Raw genomic sequence first — 23629 nt, 5'->3', positions numbered from 1 at the left:
CAAGGGGAGGTGTAAAATAAGCTTATTTCCAAAAATGGGACAGTATCACTGGGAATCCCTGGTCTACTCTACTCAACTACATCTCAACGATTCTACTATATCACTGCTCAGCCAAAGGGGGAAATAGCCCACACACATCTACATGGAGTCCATACTAATTTTTGTTAACCCTTTATAGGGGAAGTGATCACTTCCGATTACTTCTACACCAATCACAAATGCCCCTGCCATGCCTCTTTACAAGGGCGTACACCCAGGTGGGTTATATCAAAGTAAACAGGAAATGGAATACATATTTCATTTTAATACTACTCAGGAATATTCAATGTTTTCATCAATTTAATTAATTTATTGGCCCTAACAACTTATGGACCTGGATGACCTGACTTTTTAGGCCATGTTTTGTTTTATGCGCATTTATATGTGGATTGTGGGGAAGTGTCATGCAAGAAGAATTTCTGTGCAAACAGACAATAAAGTTTTGTCTTATCTATTCTTAACAACATTGCTATGAAACTGCAGAGTCTCAAGTAGCAGATTAAGACTTGATCATTACCATTTTGGTGACAATAAGGTTAAAACAGAGGCTCTGCGCTAAGGGGAAACAAGTTAGGGGACATTATGTCGATTTTATTGGCATACAAAAACAATTTACTTGACTTCAATTGTACAGTGCATTACCACGCCTCTGAAAAAGAGGGCATTTTGAATTGCCATTACCAAATCCCATGGACATACACAGGGTGTGTTGTGTGTGTGTGGTGTGTGAGCGTGCATGCATGTGTATGGTGTGTGAGCGTGCGTGTGTGTGGTGTGTGAGCGTGCATGCCTGTGTGTGTATGTGTGTGTCTGCGTGTGTATGTGTGTGTGTGTTAGCGTGCGTGCCTGCGTTTGTATGTGTGTGTGTTGTGCGTGCGTGTGTGTGGTGTGTGTATTAGCGTGCATGCCTGCGTGTGTATGTGTGTGCCTGCGTGTGTATGTGTGTGTGTTAGCGTGCGTGCCTGCGTTTGTATGTATGCATGTGTGTGTGTGCTTGTGTGTGTGTGCGAGTCTGCTTGTGTGTGTGTGTGTGTGTATGTGTGTGTGCGTGTGAGTGTACTTGCGTGTGTGTGTGTGTATTGTGTATGTGTGTGCGTTTGCATGCGTGTGTGTGTGTGTATGTGTGTGCCTGTGTGTGTATGTATGTGTATTAGCGTGCGTGCCTGCGTTTGTATGTGCATGTGTTGTGTGTGAGTGTACGTGCGTGTGTGTGTGTGTGCGTGCGTGTGTGTGGTGTGTGTGTTAGCGTGCGTGCCTGCGTGTGTATGTGTGTGCCTGCGTGTGTGTGTGTGTTAGCGTGCGTGCCTGCGTGTGTATGTGTGTGCCTGCGTGTGTATGTGTGTGTGTGTTAGCGTGCGTGCCTGCGTTTGTACGTATGGGTGTGTGCGTGTGTGTGTGTGTGTGCGAGTGTGCTTGTGTATGTGTGTGTGTGTGTGTGTGTTGTGTATTGTGTATGTGTGTGTGTGTGCGTGTGTGTGTGTGTACTCACCATGACACTCTCCCTCACTGTGCTAAGGACCACTGGGGGCTCCTGTCTTCCTCCTGATTTCCTGACTGACTCTCCCTGGAGGTCAAAGGTCACCAATAGGTTGTCAGATAGGTTGCGACAGATCGTCTCAGGGGGGTTGTGTGAATACGTTTTGGGTTTTCACAGGCTCTCGAGTGCACTGGTGAGAAGGAGAAGGAGGGTTTCTTTTTTGGTGGTGGTGGTGTGTGTGTGTGTGTGTGTGTGTGTGTGTGTGTGTGTGTGTGTGTGTGTGTGTGTGTGTGTGTGTGTGTGTGTGTGTGTGTGTGTGTGTGTGTGTGTGTGTGTGTGTCTGTGTGTGTGTGTCTGTGTGTGTGTGCCTGTGTGTGTGTGTGTGCGTGTGTGTGTGTGTGTGTGTTGTGTGTGTGTGTGTGTGTGTGTGTGTGTGTGTGTGCGTGTGCGTGTGCGTGTGTGTGTGTGTGTGTGTGTGTGTGTGTGTGTGTGTGTGATAGAGGGTGTTTAGGGGGGATATGGTCTACAGTTTGTCTGGCAGTAAACTTTATTGAAGCACAGGGACTGTGTGTTTGTCTGAGCGTGTGTGTGTGTGTGTGTGTCAGGGCTTGACACTGGCACCTGCCAACCGGCCAAATGCTGGTAAAACTTGGCTGTGGCTGGTAAGAATTTCCGTGTCACTAGCCAATTTGGCAGGTAGCTTATTCTATGGTATGGCATATCAGAATAGTGTATCCTGATATATATATACCGTTAACACTTTGCCCCTTGTGTATAAATTGTTTGTATTTAAATTAAAAAAAAAGCTCAGTTTCTATTTGTTTGTTTTCTTTCCATGTAGAAACCCATGCACTCATCTTCTTGCTTTCAGCACCTTCTGAGTGTAGATGTACAGCATCATTATTTAAATAAAAAAAATAAAAAATTCTGGCTGGTAGAATAGCTGGATGGCTAGTGACTCAGGAAAACCACTAGCCACAGTGGCCGGCAAGTGAAAAAGTTAATGTCAAGCCCTGGTGTGTGTGTGTGTGTGCATGCGTGTGTGTGAAGTAGAGGGTTGAGAGAGAGAGAGAGAGAGAGAGAGAGAGAGAGAGAGAGAGAGAGAGAGAGAGAGAGAGAGAGAGAGAGAGAGAGAGAGAGAGAGAAGGATGATGGAGGAAGGGAGAGGGGAGAGAGATGGAGAGAGAGAGAGAGAGAGAAATGGGGGGATGGAAAAGAGGACGCAAGGGAAAGGCAGGGAGAAATGTAGGCAGTAAGGAGTATCCGGGTGAAAATGAGAGAGAGAGAGAGAGAGAGATAGAGATAGAGAGAGAGAGAGAGAGAAGAGAAAAGAGAGAGAAGAGACCACAGAACATTTAAACTTCAGGGGGCTGAAAACGATTTGGAGGAGGAGAGGAGAGGAAATGGTGGTCGGCATGGGGGGTGATTGGAGGAGAGGAGAGGAAATGGTGGACGGCATGGGGGGTGATTGGAGGAGAGGAGAGGAAATGGTGGTCGGCATGGTGATTGCATCCATCATCTGCAGCGGAAGAGAATCCTCAGGAGAGAGGAATGTAAAACACAACACACACACTCACACGGAAACAAGAACACACACACACACACACGCACGCACGCACGCATGCACACACACACATACAACACACACACACACACACACACACACACACACACACACACACACACACACACACACACACACACACTAGGTCAGGTTGAGACACAAAATTAAAAAGAAAAATCACTGTAAAAAAGCCACAATGACACAAAGACAACACTCCTCCACAGCACAGCAAAGGTAATTATTACTAACTAGATTGCATTCTCGCAGAAAATGCTGGAAGCAGGCTTGCCTTTTGGGGCAGAGCTGAGCAGTTTAATTTTGATATCTCTACCTAAATTAAAAACAAACTACTATTGAGAAAATAAAGCTAAACGAAATGTTGGAAAAATCCATCCACCCAGTCAGAAGTTATGGGCCAAACAATTCAGCCATCTTGGATTCAGCCATCTTGAAAGTGTTGTAGCTCCGCTTTTTGGGGATATACTAAATTACATACTTGGTATTTTAAGTTGGCTAAGGAACACTGCATATGATATAATTTTGAAAATCAACATGGGTCCAAGTGGGATTCGAACTCACAGCCTCCATATCTCTAATCAGGAACCTTTGCCATTGATACTAAATGTCATACATGGTATTTTAAGTTGGCTAAGGAACACTGCATATGATATAATTTTGAAAAACAACTTGGGTCTGAGTGGGAATCGATCTCACAACCTCCATATCTCTAATCCAGCACCTTTGCCATTGAGCCAAGCAGATAGCTGTCATAAACACTCCAAAAAGACAATATCACATTGCATTGAAGAGCTGAACAATAGAATTCTAGAATGGTAGTTGCAGGTGCTCGTTAAGAATAGAATGTTCAGAGAAAATGACAGTTGAGATGGAACCTTTTATTGGCAGCACCTTATCTGATTGTCTGAATGGCAGTTAGTATTGTGCTCTAAGGCCGGCCGCACACCGGCTCTGACAGCACTGCGGCGCACTTTTGCTTCCGACAGAATTCGGACCCCCCAAACCCAATTTCACACGAACATTGCATTGATAGTCAATGGGCGGCGCCGACAAAATAGAACTTGTCTCTAATTGCTATCCGAAATCGGCGAATGTCCGCGGACATCGGCGCCAGTGTGCGTGGTTCTATTGAAAATAATGGAATCGAATTTTAGCTGAGCAGTGCTAAGCACTTTGTCGGAGCCGGTGTGCGGAAGCCTAAGGCAGAGGGCAGAATCAAAACCGTTTGTAGTTTTTAGATCGCTGTTGTTAAAAAAACTAAAAAGAATTGGCACATGCATCTGTTGAATGAAAGAGATTCAATACTTCATGCAACAATGGCTAATCACAACCGGATGCAAATATCAACAATGGCTATTCACTAGAACTAAGATTCTACCTGAACATGCTCTTTTCCTGAGTAAGTGTAGCAGAGCCGAAGGTGTTGCGTCACTGCGAGGGTAGAGCCTGGTTAGGGCACTTCAGCCACGGATATTGACATGAACTTTAAACTCCTGAAATTCGCTCCCACCCAGTTTGCCCCTGGTGAATTGGCTTTGGTCCAGTTCTCCAACCCCCATCAAGAAATAACGACTTCCATCTCTCTGGTCTCTTTGTTAGTGGCTCTGGCTGCTTTCACTGCATTGCTCTGTCTGCAGTAATTGAAAGACAGTGAAAGCGAAAGTGAAAGCCCATTGGGATACTCCAACTCCCATTGTCATTGTGACACAGCACTCCACAACACACAAGTGTTCACTGCACACAATGAAATTGCATTTATGCTTCACCTGTGCAAGGGGGCAGCCGTCAATGGCGCCCCTGGGGAGCAGTGCGGCGGGACGGTACCATGCTCAGGGTACCTCAGTCATGGAGGAGGATGGGGGAGAGCACTGGTTGAATACTCCCCCCACCAACCTGGCGGGTTGGGAGTCGAACTGGCAACCTTTGGGCTGCAAGTCTGACGCTCTAACCGCTTACCCATGACTTCCCTATTATCTAATTCTCGTGGGATCAGGGGGTTAGAGGTTTGAATTCTTCTTGCATGTTGAGTAAGAATGTGGGTGGTCTCTTGTCAGGGGCGTGGCACGGAACCCAGGGGCCCACCGAAGAAAGGCAAAGGGCAGTAACTACATATTTTAACAATATTGAGTTTAGACTGTAAATGGCCTTCGTTACAACTCCTTTATCTTGTGACAAAGGCTTATGGTTCAAATGTGTCCCATTTTAGACATATAGCTATGTCATATTAGCAGTAACTACAATATCCAACCAGATACCAATACTTTGAGGACTCTTTTCTCAGTTTTAATGTTGTCGTACTTACTGCACTTTGCCTTTGTAGGGCCTTATTGCCTACTGGCACTGCTAGCTTCGCGCATGAACTGCCGCCAAGAGACTTGGCTCCGCACTACGTCTGGTAACTGTTTTCTGTGGAGCGGTAGAATTTGGCCGGTGTTCTGACAAACGGTCCTACATTGTAATTTTATCCTCTGGTAGGATGTTCTATCAGACATGTCTGGTACGGTCCTACATCGAGGGTCCTACATCGGCAAAGATAGACGTCACACATGTTTGTTCAACAACTTATCCTGATTTTTCCGAAAATGTCCTTCCTGCTTCCTGCAATTGCGTCAAATCAAACAACCTCCAGACCAATGAAATGGTAGTATTATGGGATGGACTGCACCTATACTCTTAGGCACTGCCCCATTACTTCCACACATTTCTTGGCCTGTTGTGGGTGCATGTGAAAGCATAGTTTTGGCCCAATACTTTTGAGAGCGAGGACAAGTGCTTTAAAACCCTTCAAACTTCCCCCATTAACGTAATGGGACCCCCATTGCAAACAAGAGAAGTGAAAGCCCAATTGGGAAACTCCAACTCCCATGGTCATTGTGACACAGCACACACGTGAACACTGCACACTGCTCAACGAAATTGCATTCATGCCTCACCCATGCAAGTGGAAGATGAAGTAAAGTAAAGTGGGATTTGGGAGAGATGGGCCCTGTACCTTCATCATCCAGGAGCACCTTCTGTTTTAACTTTAACTGTTTGACCATGTGTTGTGCTTTCCTTGTCTGTACCATATAAGCCTGGTACCGTATTTATTTGATTGTTAAAATAAAAACTTCAATTGCAAAAAAGAAGAAAGTCCTCCCTGTGGACTCGACTTTGTACTAAGGGTTCTGGCAACTTAGTCCCTTCACCCAAGGTTTTGGTTAGGGCACAGCAAAGCATATTTGCGTTTGGTAACAGAAATGCGCTGTGGCAAAACAAAATCACAGACACGACGGGAAAACTGTGCAAACTTCGTCACGTGTCAAAAGTGCATGAAAGCGCTTTACCATTAAGTTGAGGAGCATGCTCTAACTTCAAAATGCGTCGCACCAACACGCTGAATGCACTAGCGTGCACTGCATACGCTGAAGCATGATGACAGTCTGCACACACACACCACACGTATACGCACACACACACACACACACACACACACACACACACACACACACACACACACACACACACACACACACACACATACACACACACACACACACACACACACACACACACACACACACACACACACACACACACACACTCCACTGTCTCTTCTACCCCCCCCCCCCCTCCCCCATCCATGAAGTAAGTACCCTTGAGTGAAGCCCCTGGCTACAAGCTTCTCAAGTGGACTGCAATCTCTACCTGCAATAACTGCTCAGCAGTTGGTTTAGGCAAAAGTGCATAATGCACTGATGTCAGTGCAGTCAAACACTCAAATCTCAAATCACACACACACACACAGACAGACACAGACACGCACGCACGCACGCAGACACACACACACACACACACACACACACACACACACACACACACACACACACACACACACACACACACACACACACACACACACACACACACACACACACACACAGTAAGGCCATAGCACAATGCTCTATCTTTTCTTGCGAACACTCCACCGGTCTCTCTCTCTCTCTCTCTCTCTCTCTCTCTCTTACACATGTGCACACACACAGAACAGGATCTCATTGGGAAGAGGAAAGAGGATATGTATGGAATAGCGGACGACGAGGTGTCCCGATATCAAGGGAAATAATGGACGAGGCGGAGCGTTCGAAACAGCCCGACGGCGCAGCCGAAGGGCTGTTCGCTTCGCCAAGTCCATTTTCTCTTGATATCGGGACACCTCGAAGGCCGCTATTCCGCTTATCACCCGGTTACCAGCATTTAAGTAGTAATTTATTAATATGTTGATCTAAGGCTTCGTGAGAAAGTAGATTCACCACTGCGCTTGGTACGTTGCCATGGGCACCACTTCCTAATCTAGTGAGATGCGCCTCTATCAGAGGCATGTACGGACGCGCGCAGAATGTTGGGGACTTGACAACCAAATGCGATAGAATTGACGACTGGGTTTTTGACTTGACAACCAGATGCGATAGAATTAGTAACGGGGTCTTGACTAGACAACCAGATGCGATAGAACTAACGACGCGGTCTTGACTAGACAACCAGATGCGATAGAACTAGTAACGGCACTTCGCCAGAAAGTTAGAGAAGAAGCAACTTGGACGCCCGCACGCCCACATGACATCATAGGTGTCCTGCTACCAGGGAATAAAGAACACCTGCTCAGCCAATCAGAAGACGTTGCGTCTGCTCACTGGGTGATATGGGCAGAATAAGACAAGAAAAGTGATGTTATGCCAGACGTGTTAAGGCCTTCATGCCTCCAATTGAAGCGCATAAGGACAAGGGCTAAGGAGTTCAGTTTCTTAGCTGCTCATTGGCCGATTCCAGGGCCTTTGAAGTGGGAGACGCAGCAGGGTGTCCATCTCGGTGCCTGAGCAGAATCCTAATGTACTGGAGTCCTGCTTGTGGCCTCTGCCTCATAGTGGGGGTCTGGGAACAGAGTCCCTTTACCACACACACACACACACACACACACACACACACACACACACACACACACACACACACACACACACACACACACACACACACACACACACACACACACACACAGACAGACAGACAGACATACACACACACTCTCTCTCTCTCTTTCACACACACACACGCAAACACACACACCCCTACACAAACACACACACACACACATCTGTACACAAACACACACACACACACACACACATCTGTACACAAACACACACACACACACACACACACACACACACACACACACACACACACACACACACACACACACACACACACACAGACCCCCCCCCACACACATATACACACACCTGCGCACACACACTTGCACACACACACATACCTGTACACACACATGCTCTTTGCTCTTCCAGTAATACCTGCCTCCATAGCTGTTTTCCTCTCCAATCACCCCACCCTCTCTATTCCCACCTTCTATTCTCTTTTATCTCTGTGCACCCCCCCTCTATTTCCTGTTCCCTTCTCCACACCTCTCTTTCTCATCTTCTGTTGTTCCACCTTGCATCATCCCATCATCCTCTTCTATCACTCCCCTCAGTTTCTCTGTCTCTCTATTTTTCATCTGCTCTCATTGTCCCCTTGTCCCCTTGGGATCTCTCCAAACCTCTGTCTCTTTCTTTTCTCTCTGTCTTTCTCTACTTCCATGTTTCTATCGAGTGTGTTCTTGTCTCTTGTTATTTTCTCTCTCTCTCTCTCTCTCTCTCTCTCTCTCTCTCTCTCTCTCTCTCTCTCTCTCTCTCTCTCTCTCTCTCACGCTCTTGTTCACTCCCTCCTCTCTTTTTTCTACTTCCATGTTTCTCTTCCGAATCTTTTCTCCATCCATCTCTCTCTCTCTCTCTCTCCATCTCTTTCTGTCTTTCCTGAGTGACTAGAGTATTGAGTGTAAAAGTCAGAATGCCCTATGTGACTGCCATTAGAGGAGCTTACATGCCAGACCTTATTGATCAGCCTCCACTCTGAAGCACTAACACACACACACACACACACACACACACACACACACACACACACACACACACACACACACACACACACACACACACACACACACACACACACACACACACACACACACACAGACAACACACATATGTCCCCCCCCCACACACACACACTCCAACACTCACACGCACACACACACACACACACACACACACACACACACACACAAAAACACACACACATGCACACGCACACACACACACACACGCGCAAACACATACACACACGCACACAGACAAACACACACACAACATACAGTACATGCACAGACTCATACAGTATAGACACATAATGTGTTCCAATACACATACTTTCCACCCTTTCCACACTGTGTTTGGGGACGCAGGGTGTTCCCTTTCTAATCACGGCGGTAAAGTGTACCGTAAATTACTCAGATAACGCCCCCAAAACGGCCATTTTTTTGAAGTGTGGAGTTACTGTACACTTTTCGCACTCAACGGCCGCCATGTTTGTTAGGTAGTTGAGTGTCAGATCTGTCAAACGGCTGAATTTCCGTGATAACAGAATAGTTTTGATTCCAAAGACAATCGGCATGTGTATTAGAGGCAGGGGTAACTTTAGAAAGTGTCAGCATAACGAACAGTGCCTTCCGTGATGAATTGCATATTGGCGGTTGGTAAACTCTGATGACACGCGACCAACCGTCATTTCCATTAAGTGTATCAGACAGAATGGGAATCGAAATGTAATCTCCTCGTGAATCACGGAGGGTGGAAATGGTACTTCACTGCACTTAAACAAGGTACACAGTACACAGGGCGAGTAATGGAACACACAAAGACTCATATATATACACACTCAGGGAACACACTCCTTGGTATGTAGAGGAATTGGCCATTGATTCTCAGGCTGCCCTTTCCAGTAACATGACAAGGGAATCCCCGTCCTAACACACACACACACACACACGCCCGCGCGCTCACGCACACACACACACACGCAAACACCCACGCGCACACACATCACTTCCAGTGACAGAATACATATAACATATAACATTATACACACACATTCCACACATGCATAGACAGTGGAAGAATGTAATTCTGACTTATACATTTAAATACACATTCTAGTACGTGCACACACGTAACACACAAACTCAACACACTCTGGCACACACACACACACACACACACACACACACACACACACACACACACACACACACACACACACACACACACACACACACACACACACACACAATAACAGACAAATAACTATGATTAGTCTACATACAGAATACCATTTTGAGGCTCCAAAAACACTTGACAAAAGTGTTCTATCAATCAGCAAGGGCAATTTCTGTGGGGGTGGAAACTACCAAATAATTGAATACTACTCCGGCAAGGACATATTTGCAATTCATTTGCGGTGTGTGTGTGTTCGTGCATGTTTGTGTGTGTGTGTGTGTGTGTGTGTGTGTGTGTGTGTGTGTGTGTGTGTGTGTGTGTGTGTGTGTGTGTGTGTGTGTGTGTGTGTGTGTGTGTGTGTGTGTGTGTGTGTGTGTGTGTTCGTGCATGTTTGTGTGTGTGTGTGAGAGAGAGAGAGAGAGAGAGAGAGAGAGAGAGAGAAAGTGTGTGTGTGTGTCTGTGTGTGTCTGTGTCTGTGTGAGAGAGAGGGGTGGGGGTAATTACATAATTAGGTCACTTTAATTAAGTATACATTTGCATACACACACACACACACACACGCACACAGGTTATTTGTGGTAACACAAAATACAGACAGGCACACAACATACACAGAAACACATACAGACGACTCTCTCACAGATACCCCGACCAGCTCAAATCTAGACATCTGCAATGCACAAAAAAGTAGTACACACACACACACACACACCAAAAAAATATTCCTTAGGGTTTTATCTGCAATAGCAAGAACTTATATTATACAAGTTGTAGACATGCACCGGCTGCCAAACAGGCACTTATCTGTTGTGTTCGCGTTCGTTTGTTTGTTTATTGTTGTTTCCTGCTTCACAGAGCTCATACTGTCTTCTCTATGGAAGGAGATGAGCGTTCCACCTGCGAAGATGGCAACAATAATGGCGGAATGCAAAACTTGGGGTATCACAGGCCTACCTTACATTTATATAACTGCTGTAGCGTGTTATGCACTCAAACCCCAGCCAACAAACACACACACACACACACACACACACACACACACACACACACACAGACACGCACACACACACACATACACACGGCACACAACGAAATTGCATTTATATCTCACCCGTGCAAGGGGGCATCCCCCAATGGCGCCCAAGAGGGAGCAGTGTGGCGGAACTAGGGATGGCACAAACCGCACCGAAAACCGAAACCGTACAATTCACACACATACCGAACCGAACCGTGCAATCCGTCGCAAACCGCAATTCATGTACTGCCCAGAAAAATATGTAAAACAGACATTCTAGGAGTATCTTATCCAGTCTCTCTGATTAAAACATTAGCGTATAAGACCAATCAGAGGATGACACAATTAAAATCACACCATTTTCACATACAATAAGCCTATTATAAGCCTATACATCACTTTATAACTGCAGTTATATAAATATTGTTTAATATTCCCAGTGCATCATTTATCATGAACTAAAAAAAAAGAACCGTAGAGAACCGAAAACCGTGACCTTGACACCATGATATGAACCGAACCGTGAATTTTGTGAACCGTACCACCCCTAGGCGGAACGGCACCATGCTCAGGGTTAATTACTGGTTAATTACTCCCCCCACCAATCTGGCAGGTCAAGAGTCGAAACGGCAACCTTTGGGCTACAAGTCTGACGCCCTAACCGCTTACTAGTGTGAGGTTACTGAACACAGGTGGGGACTATCAAGAGTTGACCTGGCTCTCTTGCAATGAGTGTTCCGCCTGTGAAAATGGCAACAATAATGGTGAAATGCAAAACTCGGGGTATGACAGGCCCACCGCAAAACAATACACACACTCATCCATACACTCCAACCCCAGTCAACAACAAAAACAAGACAAACAAACAAACGGGTTTTGTGACTATCTACGTACTACACTAATGTCTGAGCTGCCCTAGCCCCAGGTCAGACTCTTGACACTATGTGTATGTGTGTGTGTACTCTACGGGTGAGGCATAAATGCAATTTCGTTCACTTGTGTGCTGTGGAGTGCTGTGTCACAATGACAATGGGAGTTGGAGTTTCCCAGTTGGGCTTTCACATTTCACCGTTGGCCGTTGTCCTCCTCCTTCCAGCCTGGAGTGATTGCAATCACCGTTTTTGTTTCAAATCAATAGGCAGGCAGCCTCCCTCTACAGGCCTGTGGACACGCAAGTATAGGATGCTGCCAGCCTGCTAACTAAAAGCAGCCCTTCCATAGTCATTATCTCTGGGGGACGGAAGTGTGTGTGTGTGTGTGTGTGTGTGTGTGTGTGTGTGTGTGTGTGTGTGTGTGTGTGTGTGTGTGTGTGTGTGTGTGTGTGTGTGTGTGTGTGTGTGTGTGCGTGTGCGTGTGCGTGCGTGCGTGCATACAAGGTCAATGCTGTGTGTGTGTGTGTGTGTGTGTGTGTGTGTGTGTGTGTGTGTGTGTGTGTGTGTGTGTGTGTGTGTGTGTGTGTGTGTGAGAGAGAGAGAGAGAGAGAGAGAGAGATAGAGATTGTCTTTTCTCCTGTTGTCACCACTCTTTTGTAAGCCGTTTTGCCCTCTAGTTATCTCTGAGATGTATTGGAAGGGCCTAGTGTGCAATTTGTGGCTAAATTGATTATTACTTCATTCTCCTCCTTCACAATCTCACGCACTATGCACTATTCTCTACACACGCGTGCACGCACGTACGTTGCCCACACACACGCACACATTTTGTCTTCACCTTCCTGTTTTGACTTCCACCGTCATCAAACACATACACTTTAACCCATTGATGCCTGGTGTTGCGCAACATTGGCCCTGTCGCCTGGAGCTGCATTACGCAACATTCAGGTTAATGTGATTTGAGACAATTTTATTAAAAATTTCTCATTTATTTGAGATGAATGAACACATTCTAATGAAAGATGAGGGTCTTAGCGTTTAAATGCAACTTAGTGCATATTTTATGTGCTTCAGAAGCTGAGATATTTAGGTTTTTATAGGCTGAGGGCAGCTTTTTTTTAAATGGCTCAAGCATTCAGCACCCTTTTTTGCAGGTGCCTTAGGCGTCAATGGTTTAAAGGACAGTAATTTCCCATGGAACAGCCTCCACTGACATCCAGTGAGGAAGGTGCACGCACGCACACATGCACGCACGCTCGGGACTCTGGGAATGGGTGAGAGCTATGATGTGACGTTTTTTTTATTTACTATTTACTGAAGGAATGCATGCATGTGGTGGCAGTTGAAATAGTTGTATGTCTCTCTACCATGCCTGTGTGTGCGTGTGTGTGTTTAAGTGTGTGTGCGTGCGTACATGCCTGACCCCAGCAGTGCCATTTTGACAGTTAAAAATAAGTCATCATTATTTTCGAACCTCATCACTCTTGAGTTATTTTTGGTAGCCTATAGCAACGAGGAAACTTAACAGCGAAAAAGAGCTTTTGTTGGCAGCAAAGTTGCTTACCTAAAAAGTAAGACAATCACACAAACAGGAAAACATATACGTAAATTGCTTCATGTGCCCTAGGGGACGTCGACAGTTGCATGGATTAGTTATTTATTGTGGAGTGATTGTTTTGTTTGATTACAGGGTGCTATATTCTGGTACCTTCTCTGCTAACAGGTCCGAGGTAATATGTGAGGAATACAAAAGAACAAAGTACAAATTCCAGACAGCAGATGCAGAATAACATGAAAATACAAGTGATAAAACCGGAACGTCTGTGTTTAAATGCAACAGGGGAAGCGTTCGTGTGCTTGACTTGCATCCCCCACGCCACCAAAAGAAGTGCACCTAGGAGCCCGCGGTCGCAGGTATCTAGTGTTTAACTTTGTAACCTCCTCTAGCTTGCCCAACGTCACACACTTAACCCGTTTTACCCATCGTAGGATGCCATGAATGTGAATGATGTGTGTACAAATGAATAACAAAAATGTGAATGCCCTAAACGCATTGGCCCTCATTTTTCAAACTTGCGTAGAAACCATCGCAGAAATGAGCGCAGATCTTGTCGTACGACGAGGCTCACGTGAGATTTACTAAACATGTGTACCTCTCCAATCTCATCGTAAGAGCGAGCGGCTGTTGATAAATCCAGCGTCTGAAAACCATCGTAATTAGAATAATCACACCTTCTCTAAACTGGCGGGAAGGAGACCGCACCCCTGAGTTTGCGACATGGAGAGACGCAAACCGGCTAAAACATCCACGTTTCTGGTTGATTGACAGCTTGAAATTAGGCTTTACGCGAGGTAGACAACAAAATAACACGTGGAAATAATCAACAACAGTAGTCAACACTGTTTCGGTTCTCAATATGGAAGGGGTAGAGATTGATTTCCAAATAATGATGGTTAGCCCACAATGAAATGTTTGATTGACTACAGTAGACATAATGATATATTTTTAATGAATATTATTTAAATATATGAAAATTAAATATGATTATCTTTTGTAAACGAGGTCAAGAAAAGGGTCCTACGTGAAACTGGCCAACAAACAGTGCCCAAACAATTGGTTGGGGAAGGAGAGTTGTACATGTCCAGTGCGCTACATCCTTCTCGCGCTCATGTGCGCCCTGCTTCTCTCCAGCGCTCCAGTCCTTCAACCGGATAACCCTTTTACCACCTATGGAGTGGACGACTATAAAATGTTATAGGACACACACGTGGTGTAGCCTATATTCGGATAGTAGGTGTGTGCGATCAAACGTTGAAACTCAACCGGGAGATTATTAGGCTACTGTCTGTAGGTTATTGATTGATGTGCGCATGAACTCCCAGCTGTTGAAAAGAACGGACGTCGGTCATTCATCCCACGACTGAAGGCACATTTCGCGGCTGTAGGCCTATATTGCACAAATATTCACACATCACGTCAAATCACAAATTAGAAGTCTCTTGCTCCTATGCCAAATTAACGGAGCGCTCTCAGAAAGGGTGCACCAATTCAAACAGGTAGACGTTGGCTTATAGCCAAAATATACAACGTAAAAACATTTTGTAATTATGTAGGCCACATATTTATGATAATGAGTTGTTGCGCTACAACTGCTGCTCAAGTTGGTGATCATAGTCATCTCAAGTCCAACTTGAAAACGGCGTACACCCTCTGAGAGCAGTCGTAGGATTTCATCTTTCCTGCGCTTACGATGAGATTTGATAAATACCAACTGGTCGTAGAAAAAGAACGTACGCACGACGTACGTATGATTCTCGTCGTACGCTGCTTTGATAAATGAGGGCCATTGTGTATGTATGTGTAAACTGATGTGTGTGTTTTTGGGTTGTTACAGCGGAACCAGTGCAGCTACCTGAGTGTTTGTGCCGCTTTCTCCTCTCCGTAAATTACCTCCAAGCCAAGTGCTTTTAAATAGTCTTTCTGTGTCTATGGCCAGATTTACTTTTATCTTTCTAGTTCCTTTTTTTGTTGAACTGAGGCTCTGGGTAGCAGAACTGTTTAGCTCCACTTTTGAGCATACCTATAGCAAGGGTCCTTGTGTGTCAGCACAAAATAGTATTGCGTGTAAAGTGGTTTGCTGTGGATTACTGAGTTGTGTGGTTTTCACTATTTAGTGCCTTCACTATTTACCAGAACTGGGTTTGGGGTCAACTAGGGTAGTATAGTGGTGGAGCCCACTGTGTATGTACTAGCCTGCTGCCCATACAGCCTCAGTTTCAATCCTTTTTCTTTCTTTTTTTGTCATATTTATTGTAAATAATAAAACTATTTTTAATTTTCTCTATCACATGCCTCTTGGATCATTGATTGGGTAAACCCTGCATGGGGAACATTTTGGGTGAAGCAGACCACCTTCACCGTATTACATAAGCATTGATTGTCCTGCAGTGAGTCACTGAATAATAAGTTGTTTTCTCTACCTTGATGAGGTACTGTATGTACTCAGTGTTGCCAGATTTGTCTGATCAAAACCCTCACAAAAGGTTCTCAAAAAAACCCAAAATGCGCTAAATTCCGCCCAATTTCAACAAATTGCATTGGTTTCTATGGGCCAAAAACGGCTTAAAAAAACGCCAAATGGCCAATTTTTCCCGTTTTTTCCCGCAGACGGCCATCCAAAGTAGCCCAATTGTGCGGGCACCCGCCCAATCTGGCAACACTGTATGTACTTTTACCACTGTTTACACTGTAACTGGGCTAATAACCCCATAACCGTTATTATAACACAGTATTACCAAAACACAAAAACACAAAACTCGCACAATGACTTCAAATATGGCTCCATCTCATGAGTACAGATTGATTGAATTGAATTTATTTCAGACATGCAAGAAGAATGAACAATTTACAACATTTAACACACAAAAACAGAACAGCAGAACAACAGAGTTTATTGAATCCCACCCCTTTGTAGTTAAGTAAGGGTTAACGTTCGGCGAGAAGGTCGCTACCGTGGAATAGCAGCACAACAGAGAGAATCTTTAGACCCCGACGCGGAGCGGAGGGGTCTTGTTCTCTCTGAAGTGCTGCTATTCCACAAAGCGACCGACTCGCCGAAAGTTAACCCGCTTATTATATGGATATAAATGATTCACACATGCGGGGCCATTTCTTTAGACCTATTTAATGTTAAGATTGTTGCTGCGCAAAACAAAACAGTGCCGTTGTGGAACACCGCTAGGCAACAGCTAGGTAGGCTAGCCAGGACAACAGGTGTTGTCTATCACAGCAGCTGATTAGAGTGACAAAAGACCGGACCCCCTGCGGAGTGATATGAAACATTCGCTTTAGCCACTGACTTGTATACAAGCCAGTGGCTTTAGCAGTGAACGTCTTGTTGCCATTGACAGCGGTAGCCAGGACAACGGGTGCTGTCTATCACAGCAGCTGATTAGAGTCTTGTTGAAAAGTCGCTTTAGCAGTGAAAAGTCTTGTTGCCATTGACAGCGGTCTGTTATAGACCAACCCGTCCGTTATCGAAAAATAACAGACGTCCGAACGTTGGGGAGCCCTGTTGAAATGAATGGAGCATTCGACAGATGACGTCACAACCATATAATAATAAAAAATAACTTATTATACATGCTACAATACACAGCCCCTTTTCATTTGATACAATGAATAGCCTATATTACATGCTACACATGCACACAGTCCTGTCACCAAAATAAGGATATATCACAACATACTGTACTGTACTGATGGAATACCATCCATTCAGAAATGTTCTTATACTGACAAATAGTCTGGCAACGCTGACATATCGATTTGGATGCTTGCATGTAGAGCTGTCCTCGGCCAAGGATTTTGTTGGTCAACAAGTGGCTGTTATTTACTCCGACTAATCGACTACTCGGGAGAATTTTTCAAAGGCCCCCCCATTTTGACACATCTGGGATACACATCTGTGAAGTTTCACCTTTAATGCTTGGCTGCCACATTTATGCACATTTACCACTAACGCTGGGAGTAACCTGTGACAAACAAACTACTTCCTGGTTCATCTAAACACTACAACCTTTGTGGCTTTGTGTAACCGGTCATTTGTTTTACTCTGTGTTGTGATATGGTGGAGATGAATGAGTGATGCTGACACAGATTATCCACACTTCATGCATTTACAGAAATTGTACAGATAAGCATGGGGTGGGAGCTGTCCTTCCCACTCCTCTTTACCAGGGTTACAGAAACAGGGGTAACCAATTAGCCTAGTAAACCAGCGCCACCGGCTGGATGCCAACATTTTTTGGCTGCAAGTGGTCTGGCCTCGCATCGTTTTAGTGGTCTGCCAGGCTTGCCAAGAATCTGGCAAACCAATCACAACGCAGAGATTTGTTTTGAATCAAAGCGGGCAGAGTTTTGAGGGAGTGACGACGAAGCTCGCAACGTTGGGAAAGCACATCAACAAGAAAGACAGCGCTGACTTGTCAGAGCGCCGTCCTATAGGCACAGGCACGGTTTGAAAGACAACGGGTTGTTCTCATCAACAATCTTCGGATGTACTATTCATCGGGGCCAGACTAAATTACACATCCAATCTCACATTTAGGCTGGTTTAGCAGGCTAGTAACCAATACTATGTACACAGTACAACAAATTACACACAATAGAGTTGATGATTTACAAGATAAAATCTCTAGATTAGTAACAAGATTTATAATTTTTACATGTATCGAAACCTAGCATGCATCTCATTGAACTCAGTGTGAACTGGCAAAACTAGTTTAGCTAAGTTCAGCTACAAAAAAGTTAGCTAAAATTGGTAAGTTGCCAGGGTCATACTGCCATTTCAAAATGGACAAAATTGACAAAGTGATCAAAAATAATCACACAACTGCAAGGTTACAGAAACAGTAAGGATCAGCATGTGGTGAGAGCTGTTCTTCCCACTCATGAGAAAATGAATGAAAACAATGCTAAATCGTGACTAGCGTTAGCCCAGTTAAGGAATTTGTCACCATGCCACAGGCTTATGTTGCACCGTGTGGCGCTAATAAATCAAAGTATGTGAAATTAGGCATCACAAGAGTGCAATACAGTAGGAAAAGGGTAACAAATTAAATAATGTAAGGGAGACTTAAACTCAGACACTAAAATTAGATTAACATTAGAGAGGGACAGAGGGAGGGGACAGCAAACTCCAGACACCCATTGAAGTGGGAAAGGCTGCTGCAAGTCCATTGTACCCTTCCCCCCTGCAACTAATCGCCCAATGGAATTTGGTCGACTAATATTTTTTTTGGTCAACTAATGATTATCTGCCGTCAGCCCTAATTTTATGTCTAGAAGTTATGGTTGTGGCTATAGTTAGTCATTGACCACATAAGTACACTGTAACAATAAAACAATAAAAAAGCAAAAAAAAGTTTACAAGGAAAAGTAACAGTAAAGTTAAGTAAGTAAGAAAGACTTTTGGTATTACTCATCAAAGTGCATTTTTTAAAGTATGTGTCGACGGAAGTAATTATTTCTGTATGGAGGGTAAGTGAACTGGGCTACCAGAGCGAATTTCAACGATTAGAGCCAAGCAAATATTATGGTAATAAGCTGTGGCGAGGTTAGACAAAAATAAATTGAAATGTTCCTATCATGTCAAGCCAGAGCTGTTATGTAATTATCTTAATCAAACATGCCAATGTCACGTCGAGAGCAAATAAAGTGAATTCATGGCAAAACCTCTTAAGCTACCTCCGCTACCAGGCAGCAAAGGTCACCCTTGTATTGGTCTTGACGCAGCATTAGACTGATCTATCTTTGTCTTAATTGTCTCAGATATCGTCGCAATCTTGCCTTTGCAGAGTTCATCCATTGGTGCCTGTCTAAAGACATATTTGGCCTGGCTCTAGAATATACAGTGTAATGGTCAGCAATGTTATCGTTTTCAATGCTGAGATCTGAGATTTCCACATTGGTGGTCAAGACGAGATCGAGGGTGTGACCTGACTGATGTGTTGGTCTGTCTACATGCTGATCCAGCCCATATAGCCAGAGGAAACTTTTAAAGAGGGCATTGCTGATTCTGTTCTCCCTTTCAAAATGGAAATTGAAATCCCCGGCCACCAGCACACAGTCGTATGGTCTAGAGCTGTCCCTAAAGACCTTGCCAAACGCTTTGCAGAAATCCAGTACGTTTCTCAGACCTTGTCTCGGGGGTCGGTACACATTGATGACCAAGACTGACTGGTCCCAGCCTGTGTGAAGCAGCTCTACAGCTAGACACTCAAAGGCAGCTTCTGCATGGCCATCGATGCGTGCATGTTGAAACTCATCCGAGAACAAGCTAGCGACCCCTCCACCTCTACCCTGCGCTCTGTCCTTATGATGGAAACGAAAGTTTGGAGGACAAGCGTCTCTGAGAAGATTATCAGCGTTGTCTCTTAACCAGGTCTCTGTGAGGAGGCACATATCCAGGCTCCTCTCTTCTATGAGTGCCCGGATTCGGCCTGATTTGTTATTGAGTGATCGAACGTTGAGCAAGCCCACCTTCACCTTGGTGTTCTCCTCATCTTTAGATAGATGAGGTTTCTTTTTCTTTGACAACTTATCGTGCAAGTGAAACACCCTCTTCCTCCTGTAAAGAAAACACAGTAAAGGTGAACATACTAAGCTGACATGTACTATTACGTAAGCCATAAGTGGTTTGCAAAACTGCATGTGTTGCACTGAAGTTTTACTTACGCAGGAAACCGGCTAGTATCAGTCCTATCGTCAGATGATGACTCCTCCGATCCAGGCTCCTCTTCACTACACATGTCAGCCAGCCCCGCTCTGAGTAAGAAATGTAAAGACAATCTGTAAACTTCGGTTCAATTTTCAACTGTGCTGTGCAAGTTTATGGAGAGAGTGATGTGTAAACTTTGTTACAATCCTCATTTCATTTCCCTAATCCCATCATTCCTGTTAATGAACACGTGAGTGATCTAACTGTGTTGAAATGGGGACAATTGATTTGACTTCTCAGGCCCCATGGACCGTCCAGAAGAAGCAGAGACTTTGGCAACCCATAGGCAAGGCAAGGCAGGTTTATTTGTATAGCGCATTTCATACACACATGCAATTCAAGCAAAGACAAGGACTGAAGGCAACGATACCCTGCACCTACTAAATAACAAAGTTGCTTTGTTATTGTGGACATACTTAAGAAGGACGCAGGAACCCAGAGTACCAGTGAATTGGAAAGATGTATGGAGGGATGATTGGAAGCAACGATAGAAGGCTCATCTGAGGACGACCTAGAGAGTTTGGCTAAAGCGGCTTTTGCTTTGGCTTTTGCTATGTGTAATGTAAAGTCATGTGAGTTTAGAGTTGGTGTGAAACATACTCGTATTCATCCCATCCCATTGCGTCAACTTCCTCATCGCCATGATAGTCTTGTAGTTCCTTAGCAACCATTTCCAAGTCCCTCCTGAAAACAAAGACAGTAAAAGTTGATTAGGCCCATGTAGCCTACCAAGGTTTTTTTTTAGAACAGTTATTTTCCATTCTGCTTGTAGAGAGAGTATTCATCTTATTTAAATCACAGTAGTTAAGTTAAGTTTCCCTCCCAATTGGGCTGCTTAGGATGGCTGTGTGCGGCTAGAAATTGCATTTAGCAGAAAAACCCGCACACTTTTTGCCATAGTAATCAATAGAATTGGGCGGGATTTTGTGCTTCTAGGCGCGGTTTGAACATTTTTTGAGCTGGAAATCATCAGCCTCATCTGGCAACCCTGGCCATTGACCCCAGGCTGTCCTCAGGGGTTACGGAACACAGAGGCAGAATAGAAAATGAAGAGCTCTTTTCCAAAATGAGATATATCCATTTTGTAGAATGTTGGGAACTTTTTGTATGCGGCATTCCATTGAATTGCATTGCAAAATGCATTTTTATATGTTCTAAAAACATTTGAATGGCAAGAAGTCACACAAAGATGATAGGACTATAAGATGATAGGATAGATAACAGTCAATTCCAATATTAATAAATACAAAAAGTTAAAAAAAATAAAAAAAATTGTGGATATGGCATTTTGGAAAAGAGCTCTTCAAATGTTGCCTACACTTATTACAATACTGAAACATGAACAGGAACCACAGAAAAATGAAAATGCCAAACAAATGTGACGTTGTAATAGCCAAGCTTGCTTAGATAAGCTTTGTAGGCCCCTACCAACTTACAGTATAGATACACAGTAGGCCTACTTAGATTTCTCGGTGAATGATTATTACCTCCACAAAAAAGGTTTTGTTTTTGGTCGCATTGGTTTGTCTCTCTGTCTGTTTGTCAGCAGGATAACTCAAAAAGTCCTGAACGGATAGGCTATGGATAAAAAAAAAAAATTGATCCAGAACCAGAACACTTTAAAGGGACACTGTGCAGGAAATGGTCAAAAAAGGTACTGCAACTATGCTGCTTATTGAAATTGGGCTGCCTATTGCCAAATTTGATCTTAACATGAAAGTTTACTAAGTATTAAACAAATATTTTCCAGTGTGGTCCAAGTACAGTCATTTTTGCAGCTAAAAATGGCTATTTTTGGAAATTCAAAATGGCGAACCATGGAGAAGATCCCCCTTTTCATGTATGAAAAGTGCAATTTTTCCAGACAGTCATAATGAATACTTATAATTTGATGCTGGTGTTAAGTATTCATGAAAAAGGTAACAGTGAATGGGCAGCATGAATTCTGGAAATAAACAACTAAAAATCTCACACAGTGTCCCTTTAAAGATTCTACACCAGTGCAGGATAGGGTGAATTTTGATATTCGAGTTTCTAACTCCCCAAAAAGAAGGCAGAAAGATTATTTTTAAGGATGTCACATAGTCAAATGTTCTATCAAACAGCTTCCTTGGGTGAGGTCTGCACTCTTTGAGTGCATTTCTAGTTTTTGTATGAGTTTAAGAATGTTGTAAAACATGCCTGATGTCTTCCCATCCAGGCCAGTCATCCTGGTCTCCACGCTCGAAGCACGGAGGTATTTCTTTTGGAATACGCAGACACACAGCCATCTTCCTGTCAATAAATGAATAGACCACATGAAACACATTGTAAAAGACTAGGCTTTCGGCAGACCTGTTCCCGCAAACAGTAATGTGCAATACTAGCCTATAGTTGTTGCGTGAGGCGTGATTGTATTTTGAAACAAAAACAAAACATCGCTTTGTCAAGTCCAAAACGCACTGTTCAAGCTGTGCGCGGAGCCGCCCCTGCTGCGCGGAAATGACTTGGATTCTTACACTCATTTAGCCTACTTTCACTTTTGTTCTCAAGAAAGCAGATGAAATTATTGTAGATGTAATTTCGTCCTGCAAAATGTTGTCACTATTCAATACGTAGGCCTAATACAATTACATTTACCCATGGAAACAAGTCAACTTCGATTGTGTAGCTTATTTCATGTTTTTTATAGGCAACAATAAGCTGTTGGCAGATAGGATAAGAACATAGCCAACCAGAAAATAAATCAGAATGAAACGACAGGCTAGCAGAACTGTAGGGCATATCCTAACACACAATTAATAGTCTATTGTTGTTCTTACCGAGTTCTGGAGTGAAAAACAGTCGATGAGACTATTGTAGAAAGAGTCAGAAGAAGTGGCGCTGTGATCATTAGGGTGGCGCTTTAAATACGCCACGGAATGAAGGGTGTAAGAGCGAAACCGAAACCAGTGCATTTGACTGGACAGCTGAGTTGCAGTGCATAATCGAGCCGACGCGGTTTCGCTTTCACTCAAATAACTTTCTTCATCAACCGCCCACAGCCTGTGCGTCCCAGGGGTGCAGTGCGGACATCCTTATATTGATAGAGGATGTGCAAAGGAAACAGTTTGCTTCAAGGATATTAACCGGGGGGATATCTGATGATGAAACATTCCATCCCTTTGATGAACGTCTGTCTTATCCACCCCTATCTTCTCTTCAGTTTCTCTATTTTTTCGTTTTTTCTTTGCTT

At 44.1% G+C, this 23629-nt stretch overlaps 1 protein-coding gene across 1 annotated transcript; it reads right to left on the bottom strand.

Moving 5' to 3' along the window:
- Positions 1 to 17259: 17259 nt before the first annotated feature.
- On the bottom strand, positions 17260 to 23254 carry LOC134458771 (uncharacterized). The gene is made up of 5 exons (XM_063211172.1): positions 23217 to 23254; positions 22597 to 22689; positions 21016 to 21099; positions 20373 to 20462; positions 17260 to 20265 (listed from the first exon to the last, which is right to left on the bottom strand). The coding sequence occupies exons 2-5, from the start codon at positions 22683 to 22685 to the stop codon at positions 19443 to 19445; spliced, it is 1086 nt and encodes a 361-aa protein (XP_063067242.1). The 5' UTR covers positions 22686 to 22689; positions 23217 to 23254; the 3' UTR covers positions 17260 to 19442.
- Positions 23255 to 23629: the final 375 nt, after the last annotated feature.

Source organism: Engraulis encrasicolus, chromosome 11 (genome assembly GCF_034702125.1).
Source record: "Engraulis encrasicolus isolate BLACKSEA-1 chromosome 11, IST_EnEncr_1.0, whole genome shotgun sequence".
In the NCBI taxonomy this organism is placed as follows: domain Eukaryota; kingdom Metazoa; phylum Chordata; class Actinopteri; order Clupeiformes; family Engraulidae; genus Engraulis; species Engraulis encrasicolus.
This window is presented reverse-complemented; position numbering and strand designations above follow the sequence as displayed.